The sequence below is a fragment of the Lithobates pipiens genome, unplaced genomic scaffold (assembly GCF_037356315.1).
Source record: "Lithobates pipiens isolate NorthernLeopardFrog02 unplaced genomic scaffold, aLitPip1_a1.2 Scaffold_13, whole genome shotgun sequence".
Classification (NCBI taxonomy): Eukaryota; Metazoa; Chordata; class Amphibia; order Anura; family Ranidae; genus Lithobates; species Lithobates pipiens.
In genome coordinates, this window is record NW_027507718.1 from 468,929,995 (window position 1) to 468,953,700 (window position 23,706).

The following is a 23,706-nucleotide window of genomic DNA, read 5'->3' on the forward strand; positions in this document are numbered from 1 at the left end:
TTAGTAGGTGGCCAATAATGGCAGCTTTTAGTACTGGACTGGAGCCTCGGCTATGACAATATCTTGAACAGTCCACTTTCAATGCTATATACATGGAGTGTATGTGTCCTTTATGTGGTCTTAAAGCATATCTAAACTCAAATGAAAATGTATATATTGCAGCTTGCCATTCCTTAGACAACGTAGCTGCATTAGATTTTTATTCAGGCTTTTCCTCCTGGTAAACCTGTAAATACATACACTTCCTGTCCTTGGGTGGCTATGCTCACTCATCCATTGTGTCTGTGGATGGAGCCATGGATGACAACCAGACTGAACTTCAATTGACCAAGCCTTTGTTCATCTCCAATGCATGCTGGGTTGATGGAATTAGAAAGATGCAATTTTTTTGCTTGCCTTTACCTCATAGGAAGTGAGGACGACACTACATTCCTGGCAAGATCTGCAGATCATTTCTGTACTTGGTGAAATTTTCTTAGATGTAATGGCTGCATAAGCTGTCATTCTTCAGACTAAAGGTCTGGTGTGTATATTAATATATATATGGTATATATATATGGTATATATATATATGGTATATATATATATATATATATATATATATATGGTATATATATATATATATATATATATGGTATATATATATATATATGGTATATATATATATATATATATGGTATATATATATATGGTATATATATATATATATATATATATATATATATATATATATATATATATATATATATATAGCAATTTTGTTTTTTGGTTTACATATGCCTTAAGGAACAAAGGTTTCTTGTTGCGTAGAGCAACCAGACTTCCTTTGATTTTCTAATTGCAATACTGAATAAATGGAGAAACGGATTGGCTGGTATAGACAAGAACTACGCTTTCTTTAGGCATTTTTATGCCAGAGCTTCAAAATGGCTGCTGCTGCTTCACTTGCTGGGCGGTAAAGGTAGAATGTCTTCAAGAAGTTTCATAAAATGTATAGTGTATGTAATTAAATCAATACCAAATCATCAAGAAATCACAGCAGAAAACTAGTTCTATTAAAACACACGATCATGCATCAGAAAGGCACACTTGCTATAACATGGTTTGCTTTAAAAAATAAAGAACTGATAAAAACTATACAGAATATTTATACATAGTCTGGGTTATCGGCAAACATGCAAAACATAGGATGTGCTTGGTTTACAGAAGATCGGGAAAAGTATAGTTCCATGTGTGCCAAGAAATCAAAATTCAAATTACAATCCTCTCCAATTGTTCACTTACGTGAAATCAAAAAAATAAAAAAAAAGATGAACGCGAAACGCAATAAAATATATATATACAAATTTATGCCACATTTTTGATCAAGGTTTAAACATGAAAAACTAAAACAAATGAATGTACAAAATTATACAATCTGATCAATATTTGGCCAGTCCTTCAATAGACCTGGTGTGATAGATATATTTTTGTAAATAAAAAAAATAAAAAAACTCAAGTAAAGATGTCACCTAAAAAAAAAAAAAAAAAAAAAAAAAAAAGCGAAGAGCATTCTGAATGACGTTTAGCAACTATTTCATGGTTTTGGCTGTAAAATCTGATTGGCTGCTCATCACTGCTGCTTTATTAAATGTGGTCAAAAGCAGTTGAGCCTAAGACTTTAATTTTTTTACAAAAAAAATAATGAAATAATGAGACTACAGCCACACTGTGAACCAGCTCAAGACAGGAGATCATATATGTAAAGGTTCCGATAGGTGAAGTTCAAAACTACATCCACATTTAAAAGTCCTCACCATCACTTGTTCCTCCGCGTGAGAGTGAGATGAGTGGAGGATTTGGGCCCTTTAATGTTAGACATTTAAAAAAAATACCACAAAAAAAAAAAAAAAAAAAAAAAAAAAACACAACATCCACTCTAGAGGGATCCAACTGCTCTAATCTGGAAAAGCACATGGAGTTTCAATTAAAAACAAAATTTAACAAAAAAAAAAAAAAAAAAAAAATCTATTTTGCTAGTCTGGCATGTGGATGCTGCCCACCTCCAAAATGTTTATAACTTTTTTTTTTGCAGCCTGAGACCACATGCGTTTTTCTTTCGTTTTCTGATCAAAGCCAAATCAAGTCGTTATTCCAATTATTTTTACAGATGATCAATTTTCAAGGAAAGGCATATTATGTTTGTTTTTTATACGCTTTATGAACTAAAATTAGGAGTTTGATAACATTTTACTTTAAATCAGCTTGAAGATGAAGCATTTTCCAGCACAGCCAATGATGTAAAAGCATCAGCACATGAGTGGTGAGAGTACTTGCAATCTCATAGAAGTATCGGCAATACCCTACGATCTTACAGACGGTCTGAAGGTTTGTGGGCAGCGTTATAACAGATCATATTTTGTAAACAGTTTTGGCACTTGAATTGTAAACGGTTCCTGATGGCCTTATCGGCAGTGAAGCAGGGGTATGATATGCGCAGGGACCTCATTATATACATACTGTATAAACAAATAAAAACAAAATGTGCAAATCTGCAATATTTTAAAAAGTGCAAAAACACAAAATAAAAAGTATATACATAAAATGGAAGCGAGTGGTTTGTAAAATCAGAAAGTAAACTTAAAATCCGGAAATACCTGATCTCTGACATCCAGAACTATCTTGGCTGGCTGTGCAGGGAGGAGGGGGTGAAAAGTTGGCTTCGGACAGCTTACTAACGTCGCGTGGTGGTGTTGGGGGCAATGGAAGTAAAGTGCTATTGGGGCTGCTAATGTCTCCTTCCGCCACTAGGGTGAGATCCGCCACATTGTCGTCTTCGACAGTCTGAATGTTGCCACTGGACAAGTCTTTAGATCGCCGCTCGCGGCTGGCGGCGTGTCTGTCCTGGACATGAGGGATTGGAGACAGTGGAGGGTTAAAGGGAGCATACGGCTTCCTTCCAGAAGGTGGCACCATTTCGGCTTTGTCCCTTTTCCCCACTCCACTGAACTTGGCAGACCTGTCTGCATCATTTTGGGTGAAGTCTTGTTTTGTACCTAGGAACCCACGGGAAGCACCATTGGTGCCTTTGTCAAGGCTGGTGCTCTTCTCCATCTTTTTTCTGCTAGTCTGTCCTGCTCCTGGGGTTGAAGAAATCTCATTGGGAGGTGACAATCGAAGGAAATCTGGAAGTACCAGGTCTTCTTTCCTTAGGAGGCCTCGCTGGTCTTCTGCCCGATTGCTCTGTGCTTTCGAAATCATCTCAAAAAAGGCTAGAAGGTGGGTGGAAAAAAAAATGTAGTTAGAAACCACATCTCCTGAATTATTATTTACATTGTACGAAATTATTTTTAGCCTTTATTAGTTTTTCTTTTAGCTTCAATTTCTACATATTTTACACCAAGAGTGTCTGAAATCCCCCAAAAAATATAAAGATTTAGCCGCTCAAAACTGATATTTCCACTCTATAAATGCTAGAAAGAAGACTCCTCCACCAGCCTCTTCTGCATCTCCTTAACTTGGTGGCAATATTCCTGCAACCAAAGCCGTTTACAGCAATACTTGGGGTGAGGCTCCTAGGCTGTGCAAATATAGCGTAGAACTGTAGTGTGGAAATCTGTCTCCAATAGCTAGTATGATTAATTGCCAGCATATAACAGAATGGGAAGAATGGTTTATAAAAGCCCAGTGATGCTGTTTCACTCTATTCTGGAGATAGGGGATGGCTATTTAGCAATCTAGATTACTAACCTCTGATGCAACTTTAGGGAGAGTGGTGCTCACCATGGGCGCTAAGGGGTGCCACCAAATTATAAAAGACACTGCTTTCAGATACACGGATCAGAAAAAACATGACCACTGACAGGTAAAGTAAATAACACCGATTAGCTCATGACAATGGCACTTGAAAGTGAGTGGGATGTATTAGCAAGTGAACAAGTCCCTGAAGTTGATGTGTTAAAAGCAGAAAAAAAAAAAAAAAAAGGGCAGGCATGAAGATTTTGGGTCAGAACACCACCAAATCTGCAGCTCTTGTGGGATGTTTCCAGTCTGCAGTGTTTAGGACCTACGAAAAGTGGTCCAAAGAAGGAAAACCGGTGACAGGTCATGGGTGGCCAAGGTACATTGATACACATTGGGAGCAAAGGTCACCCTGTGCCAATTTTTTTTTTACAAGCTCAGCAAGTATGGGTGAATTTCACTTTTACCTGCAACTGCTCATTAATTATATATTCACTACATGGCTTGACCCATACACCCACATAATTAGTACACTGCAGGGGATGCTGGGAAACTGCAGGGACATCACTATTGGGAACAGTTTGCCTACCTGTAGTACAAGATTCACTTTTCTTTTTAAATTGGAGCTGCTTCACTGCATCAAAAGGAAGCAAATATAAGAGGGTAAGTAAAACTACGACTAGTAAAGTGAACAACATGATCTCGTTCCAATGGCACGTGAAAGTGAGTGGGATAGATTAGGCAGCAAGTGAACATGTTGTTCCTGAAGCCAACATGTTGAAAGCAGAAAAAAAAAAAATGGGCAAGTGTAAGAATTTGAATGACTTTGATAAGGGCCACATTATAATGGCTGGATGACTGGGTCAGTGCAACTCCAAAACTGCAGCTCTTGTGGGATGTTCCCAGTCTGCAGTGGTCCTCTCCCTAGACTTCATACTCAACCACAGAATCCCAGTTTCTCACCTGCAAGCAGCACACATTGCCAAGGCCTCCATGTGGAATGGCATTACTCACAGTGGGCACTGTGCTGGGGGACCAAGAGGGGAACAGGCAACATTTTCTGACTGTGTTCTACCAGGAGGTCACCCCATTGTGACAGTGGCAATGCCTATATTCTCTGACACTTTTACAGCACACCAGCAGACTACATATGTCTGTAAAGTGTAATGAAGCAGTGCGCTTCCAGGTATTTACCTTCCGCTTCATCCAGATTAATTTTATGCTGTTTTTTTCTGCCCACTCTCAGCACAGATTCATCTTTTTTCTGTAGTCGAAAATCTCTTGCGCCTTTCCCAAATTCCCCTCTCAGTCTAATGGAGGAAGATTTCACAAGAGGCCGATCTTCTACCTGTAAGAACACAGACGAAGGTTCCACATTTACGTAAATCACTCACAGCTATTGCCAGCACTGCTGGGTTTTATTGAAGGTGGCAAAGCGCACCAATAAAGTGTAAAGCGAAGGGATACTTGGTTAAAGTGTAAGTTCACCTTTACAGAAAATCTGTAAGGTGAACTCACACTGAACCCAATCCCCCCAGTCCCATTGTATCTGAGGCCTGCGATCACTCTAGAAGACATCTGATCAGCGCTTTACCTGTCCAGGGATTTTAAATCCCTGCAGAGTTCTTCTTCTCCCCCCTCTGACAGGACGGGCTAGGCGGGATCCGATTGGTCAGCACCGTACATGTGAAGGTGCCGACCAATTAGAATATCTCCTATATGTACGTTTAGGAGATTAAGCCGCAATGTCTGCTAGCGGGTACTTCGCACTGCCTTATTGAATATATCTGGCCATAAAGAGCCTAATAATGTAAAAGAAATTAATCTTTTTAGGTTTACCCAAGGTGATAATCACTTCTGATTTTTCACTCCAGCTTGCTGCCTTCAACCTTGCCAAACACTGCCTTGATGAGAAGAGGAAAGGAAGAGTATAACCCGTGTCACGCTTTAATTCATAGAGCAAGCAGCATAGTCAGCGCCATATCCCAAAACACAGCCAACAAGAGGCTCTAAGTGTCTGCCTGTATTAGAGGAGCTTAAACAAGCAACTGCAATTCAAAGCAGGAAGGTCACAGCAGGGGTGTATTTGCAGAGGTTGCCATTGTGACCTGGCCGTCCTGTACACCTGGCGCCATGCAGAGGGACTGAACCCTCCATGTAGCCGCTGAATGCTCGCTTTTCCTCCTCTACCTCCCACATACATTCAGCAGCTGCAGGAGGGAAATGGAGGGCATCGGTTCCTCCACATGTCGCTCCTGCCCTATTGCTGTTCTGCTGTCCCAAGCTCTTGTTTGCTTCCCTGGCCCCTCCACACCGCCAGCTTTCCTCCTCCCACCTTCCACCGGCTACTGCGGGGAATCTGTCAAGATGGAGAGAGGGAAAGGAGCCAGTAAATGTGTCATTTACTGACCCCTTCCTTGTCTTAATGAATCAGTACCGATCACTGGCACTTTTTTTTTTTTTTTATTATTCATTCTTCTGCCCATCCTACATTAATAGATAATTTTTCAACATTAAACAAAAAGTAATACATTATGGAAAGCCCACTTTAGTCCAACATATTAAAGAGGAGTTCCACCCAAAAAAGGAACTTCTGCTCATTTGTTTCCTCCCCTCCTCCGGTGTCACAATTATTACCTTTGGGGGGGGGGGGGAGAGGGATACCTGCCTTTCACAGGCATCCTGTTCCCACTTCCAGGAGCCACAGCCACGGATATTAAAGTCACCACTCAGCTCCCTGCTCTTCCCCCTTCGCCAGGCCAGTAGGAGAGAGGAGGGGCACCTCGCACATGCGCAGTAGGGTTCCCGGCATGAAGCCGTAAGGCTACACTGCCGGGTTCCCTTACCCGCAATGACAGCTGCATGCACCCGACAGCTGATTGAAACCTCAGTTGTGGTGCTGACTCCAAGACAGGCAAGTGTCCTATTAATAAAAGCTGCTGGCTTAATTTTTGCAGCAGTGGGCGGACCTCCACTTTAAGGAACTGAGTGCATACAAGAAAGAAAGTCAAACATTCCAATAACTCTCAGACCCATGAGTGGCCGGGTAGTCAGGTTACTGAAAAAGTGTAAAAACCAAACAGTAATGAACCAGAGTATCGTTTGCATCAACCCCAACAGGGGGAACTATTGAATATAAAATTAATAAAAGTGAAGAAATAATATGCACAGAGCAATCCATGCTTAACTTTGAATGTATTAACTTCTGCCCATTCCCTTACTTTGACTCTTGTGAGCCCTTCCACTTTATATTTAGTGACGAGGGTCACTCTGGACCATCATTGGGTAAAGGTTAATCCTCCTTGTAGGAATGAAAGATGAGTGGCAGAATGAAATAAGAGTGGGAGAAGAGTGGGAGAAGAAAACCGATGGGGGAGGGGAGAAGGATTGGGTAAGATAAGAGAAAACCCACAGAGAGATCAGAAAAGACAGGAAGAATGTGGTAGTGTCTAGGTACCAGGCTATGGCCCTACTATGTAGGGTGCTAGTTTCTCTCCCTCCAGATCAGGTCGATTCTGACAGGCATTTTATCCAATAGAGAGCTTTTCATTGACAAAATCTATAGTACAGCTCCTATAAATGGAAGAGGGGGCAGAAAATGCAGGCATAGTTGGCACTGTTGATGAGTACCTGTATCAGGTCCCTCAACTCTATTTATCCCCACAGCAACAGAAGATTACGGCTGCAAAGCATGGCAGAGGATTTATAATATGACAGCAGGCACCAGAACAAGGGTCACGTGTGATGGTCTACCTGTGATTTAAAAAAGGTTTACCTAAACATAGGCTCTAAATCGATTTTCTAATTCTCACATTGCGATGAGCCAGGTCCCACCAAACTGATTTCAAGGATAACGATAACTATTGTGGTGGAAAAGTGACACCAAGTTCCTGTGCTTCGAAATGTTGTCTTACCGTAGAAGAGAAGTTCCTGGAGTTGGCTAATGCAGGGTTTGACTTCATAATAGGAGTCTTTCCTTTGTCTGCAATCAAACACACAATAAATATCACCATAAACAGTATGAGGTTTTGAGAAAATTAAAATTGTTAAGAGAGCTTGCCAACTTCAGGAGTTTGAAAATGGAGCACAGATGGGACAGGATGATGTACCAGATAAATCTGGCTTACACTGATGCATAATGAATGACCTAGACATCTAGGCCTCAATGACCCATGGCTAACCACTTTAGGACCCGCCCACTGCACAATTGCTGTGGCAGGGCAGCTTTATTGTGCGAAACAACGTACCTGTACGTTGCTTTATGCAATAGTGTGGGCACACGCTCCCACAGCACGGAGGATGAGTCAACGTGCGAGCCACCTGCGATCGCTTTACTATGTAAACAAGGCAGATCCCCATTCTGACTGGGGAGAACATGGAGATTGTCTATTCCTAGTAATCAGGAACAGTGATCTCCGTGTTCTTCCCGTCAGTACTTCGCCCATACAGTTAGAAACATACTGAGGGAACACATTTAACCCTTTGATCGCCCCCTGATAACCCCTTCCCTGCCAGTGTCATTTATAAAGTGATCAGTGCATTTTTTTTTTTTTAGCACTAATCACTGTATTGGTATCACTGTTCCCCAAAAAGTATCACTTGAGGTCAGATTTGTCCACTGCAGTCCCGTTAAAAATCTTTGATCACCGACATTACCAGTAAAAACAATGAAAAAAAAAATAAAAAATTCCTAAATCTATCCCATAGTTTGTGGACACTATAACTTTTGCACAAACCAATCAATATACACTTTTTGGGTTTTGTTTTTTCCAAAAATATGTAGAATACATATTGCCCTAAACTGATGAAGACATTTCTTTTTTTGGGAAATGTATTCTAGCAGAAAGTAAAAAATATTTTTTTTCCAAAATTGTAGGTCTTTTGCTAATAGAACAAAAAATAACAGCAGAGGTGATCAAATACCACCAAAAGAAAGGTCCATTTGTGGGGAAAAAAAGGGACATACATTTTGTGTACAGTGTAGCACACCGCACAATTGTCAGTTAAAGTAGCGCAGTGCCACATCGCAAAAAATGGCCTGCTAATTAAGGGGGTAAATCTTCCCAGGGCTGAAGTGGTTAAAGAGAGCTAATATCATTTGGGGCTCTATCAAACCAAGTAAACAGGATATGATAAGGTATTAAAAGTGAGTAAGAGCGAGTTCACTTACCTTTAATTTTGGAACCATCCTTTTCCTCTAATACAACTCTCTGGCCATCCAGGGTGGATATAGGGACACCCAGGTCTAAGGGCTCCTGCTCCCCACTCTGAAGGGACAGAACAGAGTTAGACAGTTCCATTTCTTTCTCATTCATATGGAATATTAGTAGTGTATATATGAAGCGGAACTAAAGTACTGTAATGGCATGTTATGGCTCTGCAATAAAACATATTGACCTGTCTGCTCATGGCAATCCCTCAAACTGTAAACAGCGCTGTGCATGCCCAGCTCACCTTACAGCGGCTGGGTAGATCCTGTGTGCCAGGATGACTAGATCCTGAGTAAGCACAGCAGTGACATCATCCCGCATTGGCCAATAAAGATGGTCAAAACCTGGCACACGAAGGAGTGTTAGGAAGGAGAGCATCCTTCCTTTAGTTCCACTGTATGCAGAACACAGAAATTATATCAACATAGATAAGAGGCAAAACTATTTTATTTTTGTTGCTTTCTCAATATGTTTCCTGCAGAACATATAAAATGTGGTGCTGTATCAAACTGTAGAAATGGGAATGGATAGCCCAGCCGCTGCACAGCCTGGCCCAAATGATTAGCAGGTAAAAGCAGCCTCAGCTCGATTCATCGACACATACTGGGGTCATGGCTTGTATGGATTGAGCGGAGGCCGCTTTTACCTGCCGACCACTCAGGCTGGACGAGGTTATCTCTTCCCATTTCTACAGCGTACTTTGGGTCTGGGCGAAACTTTGCCCACCCTCATTGGTCAGTGGTATCCAATTTATCAGACCTGGATAGCCTGAGCGGGGGCCACTAAGCATTTATTGTGGGTCAGTGGAAGTGAAAATTGACTTACAAGTCGAGCAACGAGTTCATTAAGGTTCAGCCCATATTTAGCCACAACGGGACGCAAGACTTCTGTCACCGGCTTTGTCGGTTTGGCTTTTAATCCCACTGATCGGTTAATTGGTACAAGATCCAATCTAAAAGCAAATAAACAAACATTTAATGACAATAGACCAACAGAGTTCTACTTTATCAGCTTGGCTTATTCTGACCTTTTATTACTCATCCTTTCACTGCTAAGGACACAATGTGTGCCAAATTGGTCACAGGTGGGGCAGTAAAAGCCATCCCTAATAAAAATGCATGATCTACTGTACACCTTTACACTTTCATAGATATGCCCAGGAATGTTTAGATTTTGATAGCTGCATTGCGGTTTAAAAAAATGCTTTACAGATGAAGCACTCTCGGTCTCTATTGTTCCTGCTTGGTAACAAGCCAAACGTTAACAATACAATTCCAGTTATAAGCGCTGGACATCTGAAGAGCCTGTAAAAGCATAATAGAGCAACAGAGGTACTGAGTGATAAGAGTTTTATTATCAGGGCTTTTTTCTCAGAATAGGTGCAGAAACTCCCCCCAGCTGAGTGACTCCTTGTCACCACCCCCTACCCACCCCTGAGCACCGTCTCTTGGTTACACCCCCTACCCCCCTCCCAGTACTGGCCCGTGTAGAGAGTATGGAACCAAGTATCATTTTGCGGTGCTAAATAATTTGTATGGGATTTGTGAACAAGGCATTAAAATAGATCCTCTGCAGCCAGCAACAATAGATTCCCCCATTAATAGACACCCCCAAGCAACAATAGATCACTCCTACAACAATAGATCCCCCAGTAATAGATACCCCGCAGCAACACTAGACCCACCCCAGCAACTATAGATCCCATATACAACATTAAACCCCCTGGCAACAATGGACTGCCGTTACAAAATACCACCCCAGCAACAATACAGCTGTGGCCAAACGTTTTGAGAATGACACAAATATAAACTTTCACAAAGTCTGCTGCCACGATTTTTATGATGGCAATTTGCATATACTCCAGAATGTTATGAAGAGTGATAAGAGGAAGTCCCTCTTTGCCATGAAAATTAACTCAATGCCAAAACAAAAAATAAAACAGAAAAAACAACATTTCCATTGCATTTGTGAAGAAGGCTTCAGGGCGCCCAAGAAAGTCCAGGAGGCGCCAGAACCATCTCCTACAGTTGATTTAGCTGCAGGGTCGGGGCACCACCAGTGCAGAGCTTGCTCGGGAATGACAACAGACAGATGGGAGTACATTGGCACACACAGTGAGGCGAAGACTTCTGAAAGGATGGCCTGGTGTCAAGAAGGGCAGCAAAGAAGCCACTTCTCTCCTGGAAAACATCAGGGACAGACTGATATTCTGCAAAAAAGTACAGGGATTGGACTGTTGAGGACTGGGGGTAAAGTCATTTTCTGATGAAAACACTTTACAATTGTTTGGGGCACCCGGAAAAAAACCTTGTCCAGAGAAAAATCATGTGTAATGCCAACAGTAAAGCATTCTGAGACCATTCATGTGTGGGGTTGGTTCTCAGACAAGGGAGTGGGCTCACTCACAATTACACCCAAGAGCACAGCCATGAATAAAGAATGGCACAAAAACCAAGTGGCTTGGAGAACAAAAAACAAACAAAAAAAACACAAAATTCTGACAAACTCCAAGCACCGATTTATGCAAGAATGGGCTGCCATCAGTCAGGATGTGGCCCAGAAGTTGACTGACAGCCTGCCAGGGTGAATTGCAGAAGTCTTGAAAAAGATGGATCAACACTGCAAATATTGACTCTCTGCATAAACTTAATGTAATTGTCAATAAAAGCCTTCTACAGCAGCAGACTTTGTGAAAATTAATATTTGTGTAATTTTCAAAACTTTTGGCAAAGGCTGTAGATCCACCTCTACAGCAATAGACCCCCAGCCACAACATATTGCCCAGCAGCCAGCAACAATAGACCTCTCCCTCAACAATTGCCCCCCCCCCCCCCCGCTATCCTTACCCATAAACAATAGATCTCCTCAGCAACAATAGACCCTCACACAAAAATAGATTCCTGCCAGCATCAATAGACACTCAGCATACCCCAGTACCCCTTACCATTACATACATTGAGTGCTGAAGGTGCCCAAACTGTGTTCCCCCATGTTCCTGCTGAAAAAAAGCCCTGGTTATCATCACCCCCACCCCTTCCCCCATACAACCCTCCTATGTGCTGGTCCAGCTGTATATTTTCAAACTTTTCATCACCCTGCTTTGTACAGCTTTAGAAGAGACACAGTTACCCAATACTTCCAGGTATGGAGGAGCATGTGACTCAGCCATGTGACGATGCCAAGCCAACCAGTGCCATCACAGGGTAGTCCATAGCCTGCAGTGCCTCAAAGGAGTGGTGGGGAGCTAAAGGAAGGTATGTTTGTCTGGAGGTGTGCATTAAAGTGAACCTGTTGCATTACCCTGAATGAGTACATTTTTACTTCAAAGCGAACCTTTATTCTCCCTCCACACACAAAGGGCTGTTTCACACATACGTCAGCTTGCATAAAAGCAGTGTGAACAGCAAACTTTAACAAAAATATTTGCAGAGCTTTCAGCAAGCTTTATTTATTTTAGTTTTTATCATTCAACTCCAGTTTGTAAGGCTGCATTCACACCTGAGCGTAGCTTTTTCAAGCGTTTTTCGTGGCGTTTTTAACCACGAGCTGCGGCGTTTTTTACCGCGATTCGCGGTGGTTTTGGGCGCGTTTTGTCGCGAATTTGTGCAGGGCAAAAGGTCACCAATGTTAAAAGAAGAAAAACGCCCAAATCAGCCCGATTCTCGCGACAAAAAAAGGGTCCGGAACTTGTTTGAGCTTCAGGCGTAGGGCTTCAGGCGACTTGGAGTGGAGATGTGAACCATCTCCATTGAGAATAATGGATTTTTTCCCCTCCAGCGTTTTGTAGCTTCAGGCGTCAAGCTACAAAACGCTCAGGTGTGAATGGGGTCTTAATGTTTAACCCAGATCTGAATGAGAGTACTGATGGCCACTTTGAAGCTTGTTTGAAAGCCTGCTGAAGCTTGTTTAAGTACTGAAGCCTGCCAGCAGCTTGTTTAAAATGGCCAGAAGTACTCCCAATAGGAACTGGGTTCAACGTTTACAAACTGGAGCTGAATGGTCCATTAAAAAAGCTTGCTGAAAGCTCTGCAAATGCTTTGTGTCAAAGCTTGCTGTTCACACTGTTCTTATACAAGCTGAAGCCCGTGTGAAATGACCAACAATAAGGCATAGAAGGTGGGAGGGTCAGGCTAAAGCTTAAATTTCCTTCTTAACCCCTTAGCAAGGATCTAAATGCCAAGGTGGGCATTCCGATCTTGTGAACACTGATTGGCTGTCAGACGATTTGAAATGCCCCATTGCAAGTATGCAGTGGGAGCTGCCCGTGACAGCTTAGTGAGTACGCTCTCAACACAGAAAAAGCTGTTGCCCATGGATGCACACCTGCGGCTGCTCACCACGTACCGGCTGCTCCACGCCAATATACTATGGCAGGACGGCTGCTCTGTGCTGGATCACGCATCTTATACCAGCTTCAGCACTTTCGTCGCCCTGGCTGTGCTGCGATTTGTCACAGCACAAGCCGATCGGCGGGTGCTGGCCAAGGATGAGCTCCAGCGTGTTCGCACAGCTCACATGCAGAGCCTGCCAGGAAGTCAGCACTGTGCCAATCACAGGCCGTGAGACATTGTCCTGATGCGCAGCTGCAGAGATCGGGAAATGTCTCACTGCCTGTGATTAGCACAGAGCAATGCCAACTTCCTGGCGGGCTCTGCATGTGGGCTGTGCGAACACACCGGAGCTCATCCTTTGTGCTGGCCAACTAAGGATTCCCGGCACCAAGTGATCAGCGCCGTCACTTCAGGGAAGGGAGCTGTGTGATGTAAACACAGAGCTCCGAACACTGACAGGCAATCTTGTTGTCTTTTTATGCCCTGCAAAGCAAGGGGAAAAAAAAAAAAAAACAGCAAGATCGCTCAGAAAAAGCACCACATAAACACACACATTGAACATAGTTAGGGCACATATTTAACCCCTTGATTGCCTCTAGATGTTAACCCTTCCCAGCCAATGTCATGACAAGTACAGTGACATTGTATAGGATTAGCACTGATCACTGTATTAGTGTCATGATTGATGACAGTGTACCTCCCAGACAGCGTCAGCTAGTGTCAGATTGCCCCAATACTATCAGTGTCCCACTATAAGTCACTGATTATCACCATTACTAGGCATAAGAAAAGAAATAAAAATGTGAGCGAGTATCTATAGGTGCTATAACTTTCATGCAAACCAAATATATACTTCTTGTTTTTTGTTTATTTTTTGGTAGCAGAATACATTTTGGCCTACATTCATGAAAAAAATTTGATTTTGTAAATTTTTTATTGGATACGTTTTGTTGCAAAAAATAAAAAACACCCACTGTTACTCAAATACCACCAAAAGAAAGTTCTATTTGTGTGAAAAAAATTATATAAATTTAATGTGCATATTGTTGCATGACTGCACAATTAGCAGTGCAGTGCCGAATAGCATAAAAATGCCCTGTCATGAAGGGGGTAAAATCTTTGGCAAGTTAAGTGGTTAACCCTTCCGGACCAGTCACCGCAGTTTTCCTGCGGCAGGTTGGCTCGGCAAATCAATGTTGTGTCGCTTTTCCTTTTGGTCACTAGGGGGCCACAGCGTGTGCCCGGAGCCAATGCCATGACCTCCGGACACCCGTGATTGCTCATGACAGAGCGAGAACCACAATCTGTGTGTGTAAACACACAAATTCGGCCCTTTCAGGGGGGTAGAGAGATCGTGTGCTCATACCAAGTATGAACACCGATCTCTCTCTCTCCTCCTAGACAGTCTCCCACCCCCCTACAGTTAGAACACAGTTAACCCCTTGATTGCCCCCTAGTGTTAACTCCTTCCCTACCAGTGGCATTTACACAGTGCATTTTTATAGCACTGATCGCTGTATAATTGTAAATGGTCCCAAAAGTGTCCAATTTGTCCGCTGCAATATCGCAGTCCTGATAAAAATTGCAGATCGCTGCCATTACTAGTAAAAAAAAAAAAAAAAAAAATAATAATAATAATAATAATAATAAAAAATGCCATAAATCTATCCCCTATTTTGAAGACGCTATAACTTTTGAGCAAACCAATCAATATCTGCTTATTGCGATTTTGTTTACCAAAAATATGTAGAAGAAGACATATCGGCTTAAACTGAAGAAAATAAATAAAAATAAAAACGTGGGCTATTTACTATATCAAAAAGTAAAAAGATTGTATTTTTTGCAAAATTGCCGCCCTTTTGTTTATAGCGCAAAAAATAAAAACCGCAGAGGTGATCAAATACCGCTAAAAGAAAACTATTTGTGGGAAAAAAAGGACGTCAATTTTGTTTGGTACAATGTCGCATGACCGCGCAGTTGTCAGTTAAAGCGACGCAGTGCCGTATTACAAAAAAATTGCCAAATCTTCAGGGGCTCTGGTCAAAGTCCACCCGCCCAACGCGTGCGGCTTGAAGGAACCAGGGAACGCATACGAGTGCCTCTACTTTGAAAACCCTAGGAAAAAGGTACATGCATTTTGCCAGTTTTACATCAGACTTTCTACTTGATCAGAGCTCTTCTTTAAGTGGTTAAATGTTGAGCTGACATTCTCAGGCCTTACAAACAGGAAAACTTAAAAAAGCAAGACATTTTCATGGAGCTCATTCTTCACAAATTGCTTTAGCTGCACGATTCCATACACAGGAAAATACGAGTAGATGTGAAATGATCCATGGCTTTAATAACCCCAGAGAGATTGTTAGTTTGGTAGACTGTGGAGCGCAGACTCTGATGAAATACATTTATTAAATAAACTGGAAAAAGGAAAAAGTTCCTGCCAGGAGGGTCCGCAATGGAAAACCTCCCAGCAGCCCAAAATGTTACATTTGGTAGATTCATTTGGTTTCTCCTACCGAAATAACGTCCGTTTTTCTATTCTTAGATCCCGGGACTCGAGAATGCTGCTGTCTTGGCTGAGAACGAGCGGCTGAGTTACATGGAAGACAAAATAAACAGAGGCACACAATAAATTACACATTGTGGGGGGGAGACCAAGCATATTCTACACACTGCTACTTGTCAGCAGAGCGGGCCAGGAGCTTTAACACTTTCACTGCCAGCCACTGCTGTGTGCAGAGATCTGTACTGAGCACCAGGGGTTTAATGTGACCCTCTGTTCCTGGCAGACATCACTATGGGGTGCCTGCAAGGACTGAAGGGCAATACTATAGAGTGCCACTTGAGTGACTGCTGATTTTGCCGATCCAAGACGGTGGCAACCAGCAGCAGCCTCACGGCTTTTGGATGCCTATACAAGGCAGGCTTTTACAGTTAAACAACATGCATAAAATATGTTAAATCAAGAAATAATTTTATGGGTGCATTGAAGTAGAAATGAATGGTCTGGCAAGAGGACCTTTGACAACTTGCATCCCATGCCAGTTTGACATTTCTCTTCTACATGTAAAAAACAATTTTATTGCTAGAAAATTACTCAGAACCCCCAAACATTATATATTATACATTATATTTAGCAGAAACCCTAGGGAATAAAATAGCGGTCGTTGCAACATTTTGGGTTGCACAGCATTTGCGCAGCAATTTTTCAAACACGTTTAAAAAAATAAAAAACACAAAAACGGTTTCATGAATTAAAAAAACACTAAAGTTAGCTTGATTTTTTTTTTTGCATAATGTGAAAAAAGATGTGATGCTAAGTAAATACCTAACATGTCACGCTTTAAGGGCCAGTTCAGTTCTGAACATGCTGCATTTTTCCTACACTGGACTGCTGAAAAATGCATCAAAAATGCACTGGAACCCACATGTCCCTATGTAAGGTTAGGAAAAAAAAAGGGGGGGCTGGACTGCATCAAAGCTGGACGGCGTTTCTATGGTGTGAACTGACCCTAAAATTGCACACGCTCATGGAATGGCACCAAACTCCAGTAAAAAAAATTTTTTTAATCACTTTTATTTCCATTATGAGAAATGTAAACATTCCTTGTGATAGGAATAGGGCATGAAAGATCCTATTTACAGCGAGATCTGGGGTCTACAAGTCCCCAGATCTCCCCTCTAGGCTAAAAAGCCTAGGATCAAAAAAAAAAAAAAAAATAAAGATCACTGCGTTCCAGCCAAAGAAACGGCAGTGTTTACATCTGCTGAGGCTAGACATGTCCTCATAATGTTGTGCCCAGCCTCCGAAGATCATAGAGATGACCGGGAACCATCTGGTCCTCGGTCAGCTCTATGGTAAACGGCTGCTGCCAGCCAATTCCCATGTGATTGGTGAGCCGGTAGAAGCACCGGAGGGTGATGGGAGGGGGGGATGTCCCCTCCGGCCGCCTGTAAAAACAGCCGCTGTGATTGTTTTTACGGTGCAGGGAATCGCCTGCAGAAAAAAAAAAAAAAAATGATATCTGAATGCTGCCTGTAGCTGCATCAGATATCCCCACTCAAAGTCCACAATTTCATTTGACCTCATTGGTCGGGAAGTGGTTAAAGCCAAAGCATCAGCATGACAGTCAGAAACTAGCATTCTCAAAATGAGAAGTAGTGGCAACCGCCATTTTGCGTTGACAGATTTACAATAATTTAACCCATAAAGCATCCATTTCCAATCTGTATTTTTAATCTGCCAGGGTACAACAAAATACCTCCTTATCCGATTGTTTTTTTTTTTTCTATTGCTCTGCCAGCTATTGGGAAAAGAGGAATGAAAGTAAAAATTTACTTTACCAAGTTTTCACAGCTGCCATCTAGGGATTGCTAAAGAGCCAAGACAGGAGAGGAAGCAAAAAAAGACCCACAACAACTTCTGGACCAGTATTAGTTCAATAGGATAGCAAGTGGAATTGCATGAATCTACCCATTTCTAACCATGAAAGGTAAAGTACAGCCAAAGCCCACTTACAGTCACCAGCTCTCTGCTCAGGAAGCCCTGAGAACCGAGCAATCGGCTGTGTTTGAATCCTCAGTTCTCAGTGTTAGAGCCATCGGGGGACAGATGCAGCATTGGACTAATGCAGCAGCCACCTAGGCAAGTATGATTACCACAAAAGATAAAAAAAATAATAATCCCATACTTCTTTTAAAGTGATTCTATAGGTTTAATTTTTTTCACAAATGTGAAATATTTACCTGCTCTGTGTAATGGTTTTGCACAGAGCACCCCTGATACTCTACTTCTGGAGTCCCCCCGGTGGTCTTGGCTCCTCCTCGTATCAAAGTGCAGGCTCGATCCTAAGCAGCACTGTGTCCATCTATTGACACACACAGTGCAGCTCTGCCCTGCCCCAAGCTCTGTGATCACTGGAGTTGGTCCACAGCAGCAGGAGTCAATGGCTCCCACTGCTGCAAAGCCTCTTGTGAGAGAAAAGAACAGGGGATGGGGGGATGGCCGATGCATGATCGGTGCAGATCCAGCCACTTTTCCCACATACCAAATGAAGGATCAAAAACTATCACTTTAACCAACTTAAGAAAAAAACATGGGGGTAGAAGCCCACCTTAGCAGAAAGGGTCTTACCTTGTTTCCACCGACTAAAAAGAGATCCACTGCAGCAATATTAAAGCCATGCTTCTCACACAGGCCACTCAGGATTTCCTTAATGGAGAAACCAGCCTTCACAACCATGGCACAGGAGGAGCCATCTGGCATAGCGATGTAGCAGTGTTTAGGGGATTTCTCAGAAGACGAAACTCTGGACGATTCAAACTTTGGAGAACACAAAGAAAAAGCTGATAAAGAGCAGACAGCAGAACTAGTACAACATGGACTTATTTAATGTTTCCTGTGAGGGCTGCAATAAAGCATGCAAACATGCAAAGTTCATGATGAGCAGAAGTCTATTTCATGAAATACAGTGGCAAGAAAAAGTATGTGAACCTCACTGAAATTAACTAATTGTAATTTGCCATAATATGTGATCTGATCCTCATCTAAGTCCCAGACAAACTCAATGTGCTTAAACTGATCATGCACAAAATTCTTATTTCTTGTGCCTTTACTGAACACACCAATTAAACATTCACAGTGTGGGAGGAAAAGGTAACTGACCCCATAGACTAATTACTTTAACAAAAGTTTATTGGAATCGGTAGTTTGCACACCTGGCATCCAATTAATGAAATTAGTTTGGAGGTTTGGTTTAAAGCTACTTTGGTTGATAAAAGACACTTAGGCCTCTTTCACATGGCCGATCCGTTCATAGAGGTCCACAGAGGTCTATGGAGCGTCGGATGTCAGCGGTGACATGTCCGCTGACATCTGACCCGCTCCGATCCAAAAAAGTGTGATTGAGGAAAAACCTACCTTTCCATCCATCATCGGATCGGGTGACAACGGACACTGTGGTCCGTCATCATCCGATCTCCCATAGGGGAGAGTGGCACTCTGGCAGGTCCATCCCTGCACAGTGTGCAGAGACTGCCTCATCTGCCTGCTCAGTGGGGATCGACGGAGCGCCTCCAAAGCACCCTGAAACAGCTGCTGCTGTGTCTCCAGTGTGAAAGCCCCGAGGGCTTTCACACTGGAGCGGTGCGCTTGCAGGGCTGTCAAAAAAAGTCCCGCAAGCCGCATCTTTGGAGCGCTGTGGGAGCGGTGCATTTACTGCTCCTAAAGCGCCCCTTCCCATTGAAAACAATGGGGCAGTGATGCAAACGTTGTTTTAGCGGCGCTATGCAGGTGGGTTTAACCCCTGCTATGGGCCGCATAGCACCGCTAAAACGACGGTAAAGTGCCGCTAAATATAGCACTGCTTTACCGCTAGCGCCCACAACGCCCCAGTGTGAAAGTAGCCTTAAACATTTTAAGTTTGTTGTTCATAAGAAGCATCAGCTGATGGGAACCCCGCCTTCGCAAAAAGAGCTTAATAATAATAATAATAATAATAATAAATATATATATTTATATTTATTTATTTGATCTGCATATGGCTGGAAAGGGATACAAAAATCTCAAGTGTTCAGTCCACACACTGTCCAATAATGGAGACAGTTTAGTACTGTGGCTTCTTTTGCTAGAAGTGGGCGCCCAGCCAAGACGACTCAAGGCCCAGTGCAGAATCCTCAAAGGTAAGAAGAAACCACGAGTAACAGCTAAAGGCTTAAAGATTTCACTGGAACTGGAAAATATCCCTGTTCATGAGTCTACAGTATGCAAGTCTTTGAACATTTAGGGTGTCCATGGCAGAACACCACAAAAGAAGTTGCTGCTCTAAAAAAAAAAAACAAAAAAACAAAAAAAAAAAAAAAAAAAACACACACACATTGCTGCACCCCTGACGTTTGTCAAAGAGCACCTTAGCAAACTGCAGAGCTACTGGGAAAATGTTTTGTGGACCGATGAAACTAAAGTTGAGTTGTTGGAGAAGAATACTCAGCACTATGTATTGTGCAAAAAGGGCACAGGGTACCAACATCAAAACATTATCCCAATATAGTGGAGGAACATCATTATTTGGGCTTGCTTCACTGCCTCAGGGCCTGGACTATTTGCCATCATTGAAGGTGAAATTCACAAGTTGACCAAAATATCCTACAGGATAATGTCGGACTGGCTGTCGCCAACTGATGCTTAGCATAGATTGGGTTATGCAGGACAGTGGCACTAAGCAGCGAAGTAATTCCACCACAGCCTGACTTCAGAAAAAGAAAATGCACCTTTGGAGTGGCCCAGTCAGAGCCCAGATCTTAAAAAGTAACTCCACTTTTGTTGACCAAAAAAAAAAAAAAAAAAAACACACACATTGCCCTTTGGGTGATCCATGTACATTTCAGGGATTTTACCAAACTTTGTTGCAGATTTCTACCATGTGTTATTCCGAAAGAAAGAGCTGTTTGTCTGGGTTCACGTGCTGGGTAAATCTGTATGAGAGTGGTTTAAAAACGATCAGTCAGCTAATGCACCTGTAGGGCTCCAAGTGGCAGGACCTGCATCCCTTTAGACGTGATTTACCTTTGGGCGTATCTCTCCAAAAATGACATTTTTGTTGCAGGGGATGCTCAAAAGCTGACTTGTATCTTAGTGCAGACGTCTGTAAAAATCAGTATGCCAATCACACAAGCTGGAAATAATATATCTGGGGGGAATTCTGTAAACCATCATCTATAATGATCAGTCAGTTGGAAAGTGGCAGGCTCTGTAACCTTTTAGACATGGTTTACCTCTCACCAACAATGACAACTTTGTTGCAGGGGACTTGTATCTTAGTGCAGACTTCTGGAAAAATCAGTAAGAAACCACACAGGCAGGAAATGACCTATCTGGGAGGCGTTCTGTAAACCATCTGTGTACAGAACACCTCCAGGTAGGCATATTGAATGTTACAGGAAATTAGAGCTGCAGATGAAAAAAGGAAATGTAATTTTTAATAACATTCAATCACAATATGACGTGTGTCACAATTGTATATACAATTTTTTTTTTTTTTTTTTGCGCTAATTTTTTTCAGCATGAAAGTGGAGTTAACCTTTAACCCCATAGAGATGCTGTGGAATGACCAGACATGCTACAAATGTGTCTGAGCTCAAGCAGTTCTGTAAAGAGAAATGGTCAAAAATTTCTCCTGAACGTTGTTCAGGTCTAAACCAGCGCTATCGAAAGCTCTTGCTTGAAGTCATTCTTCCAATAGGCTCACATACTTTTTTTGCCACTGTAGTATTTAAAATGAGCAAACATTGCACTGGAAAAAAAAAAAAAAAAAAAAAAGAAGTGCAGAAATCGATTGGCTACCAAGGATGACACTGCTCCTTCCTTCAGGCCCTATGTTAGACTGTCAGTAATAGATTCCTCTAATAGGATTACAATAAATCTTTTTTCAAGGTGAGACAGGCACATTACATAAAAATTAGATTACAAAGGTCACAAGAATCCATACGATCATTTAGCTAAAGCATGCATAATGTGAGCTCCAGGCTTTTAAAGTGTTCCTTGTCAAGTGGTCCGATAAGAGTTGCTGCCTTATAAAACAATTACAGTTAGAACTTGCTCCTTACCTCCAGAGCATTGCCATTACTTCCACAATTAATCATCTCAAGGCTTGCTGAAGAGGATACAGAACCTTGAGACTCGCGCCTTCTGCCAGGACCCCCGTTGATAAAAGTGGAGTCTGCCAGGAAAATGATGAAGAGGAGACCATCAGTTGTGAACTCTGAAAATGTGCTGGTTAATGGCAATGCATTTCCATTGGGAAAAATATTTATTGCTGCACTGTGACGGAGTTATGACTAGTATGGTACTACTACAAGGAGAGGAAAACGTATTATTTACTAGAAAAATTCACTCAAGGAAGTTTTGGGCCTCTAGCAGAAACTGAAGCCGGCCTCTTGTTTCAGTGGCATCTGGGCAACAAGCAGCCCTTACTCACAATGCTCCATACAACCAACCTCTTGATTTGAAAAAAAGCTTTTAACCCCATACTTAAGACTCATGTTTTTCAACCTTTTTTCAGTCAAGGCATCCTATAAAATTTATAGACAGCCTCAAGGCACCCCATTCTAAAATGTAAAAAAAAATATTCTAATAGTTTTACATAATGCGGTAGCATTGACACACGTAGGACACCCAACATTAGAGGCGATTTATACTTCCAAAGCAAAAACACTTTTGCACACTGGTACTGACTAGTATTCTGATGTTTCTCCTCTCCCTCAGCTGCTCTCCATCACTCAGCTATTGTGACCCCAGTGTTGACGGAGAGGGGAACACAGAGAGGGGTCAAAGAAGGATGCTGTGCAGATGATCAACACCCTTTAACACGGATGACATTATTGGTTGTTAGGACAACAGTGGCTGGAAGGTTGAAATGGTGCACAATAAAAATCTGGGTTTTTGTGTATGTAAAAGGCAGACTTGTATATATGTTTGGGCAATTTTTAGGCATTTTGCCAAGGCACCCCTGAAGAAACTGAAAGGCACCTTGGTTGAAAAAGGCTGCTACAGACTGCCTATTCAGAATGGATAAGCTTCTCTGGCATTGAGCAAAAAGTTTTTCAGAACAATGCCTTTTCTCAACCCTACTTATAAGTCAAGATAAACGAATTCCGATTGGTTGCTTTGGACAACTTGGACACCATTCTCTCCCACATTCATTATTTATCAGGTTATTGCAAACCCCTCCATAATGTCAAACTGGTAACTTTTTTATCCCCCTTCCCTAGGCCAACTGTCATGTTCTGCACACCCTGACCCCAGTCAACCTGCTAGCCTTTGTATCACACAAGATCAGACAATACAGCATGCCAAGACTGGAATTTGGGAGGCTGAAAGGGACAGTTTGCCCACAGCAAGTACACCTAGACGTGTGTCAAACTGGCACCCAACTTCTTTTTTTTTTTTTTTTTTTTATTTGGTTGCAGCCACATTTGGGAAGGTTCTAGTGGCCAGATAGTTGCAGAATGCCTTGAAGGGTTACCCTTTGTAAGCCACCAGCTTGTATGGATACAGTTCACACTGTATACAATGTAATTGTAATAGGTTTGTTGGGCAGCGGTGTCAGAGATGGGCTGAACATGTCACAATGTTTGAGGAAATGTTTTAGGGATGTGTCAAGAATCTTCCTCCTGTATGCCTTTGAAGAAGAAGAAAGAAGAAAGAAGAAAGAAGAAAGAAGAAAGAAGAAAGAAGAAAGAAGAAAGAAGAAAGAAGAAAGAAGAAAGAAGAAAGAAGAAAGAAGAAAGAAGAAAGAAGAAAGAAGAAAGAAGAAAGAAGAAAGAAGAAAGAAGAAAGAAGAAAGAAGAAAGAAGAAAGAAGAAAGAAAGAAGAAAGAAGAAAGAAAGAAGAAAGAAGAAAGAAGAAAGAAAGAAAGAAGAAGAAAGAAGAAAGAAGAAGAAGAAGAAGA

At 42.0% G+C, this 23,706-nt stretch overlaps 1 protein-coding gene across 4 annotated transcripts in view; it reads right to left on the reverse strand.

Moving 5' to 3' along the window:
* Window positions 1–23,706, reverse strand: part of RGS12 (regulator of G protein signaling 12) — a 284,771-nt gene that overhangs the window by 30,808 nt on the left and 230,257 nt on the right. For all 4 annotated transcript variants that reach the window (XM_077477871.1, XM_077477870.1, XM_077477869.1 and 1 more), the window contains exons 10-17: window positions 21,863–21,975; window positions 18,393–18,581; window positions 15,775–15,848; window positions 9,756–9,882; window positions 8,891–8,987; window positions 7,635–7,702; window positions 4,915–5,068; window positions 2,637–3,251 (exon numbers count right to left, since the gene is read on the reverse strand). In XM_077477871.1, the coding sequence (XP_077333997.1) occupies window positions 2,637–3,251; window positions 4,915–5,068; window positions 7,635–7,702; window positions 8,891–8,987; window positions 9,756–9,882; window positions 15,775–15,848; window positions 18,393–18,581; window positions 21,863–21,975 (1,437 nt within the window). The remainder of the gene's footprint in view (window positions 1–2,636; window positions 3,252–4,914; window positions 5,069–7,634; window positions 7,703–8,890; window positions 8,988–9,755; window positions 9,883–15,774; window positions 15,849–18,392; window positions 18,582–21,862; window positions 21,976–23,706) is intronic.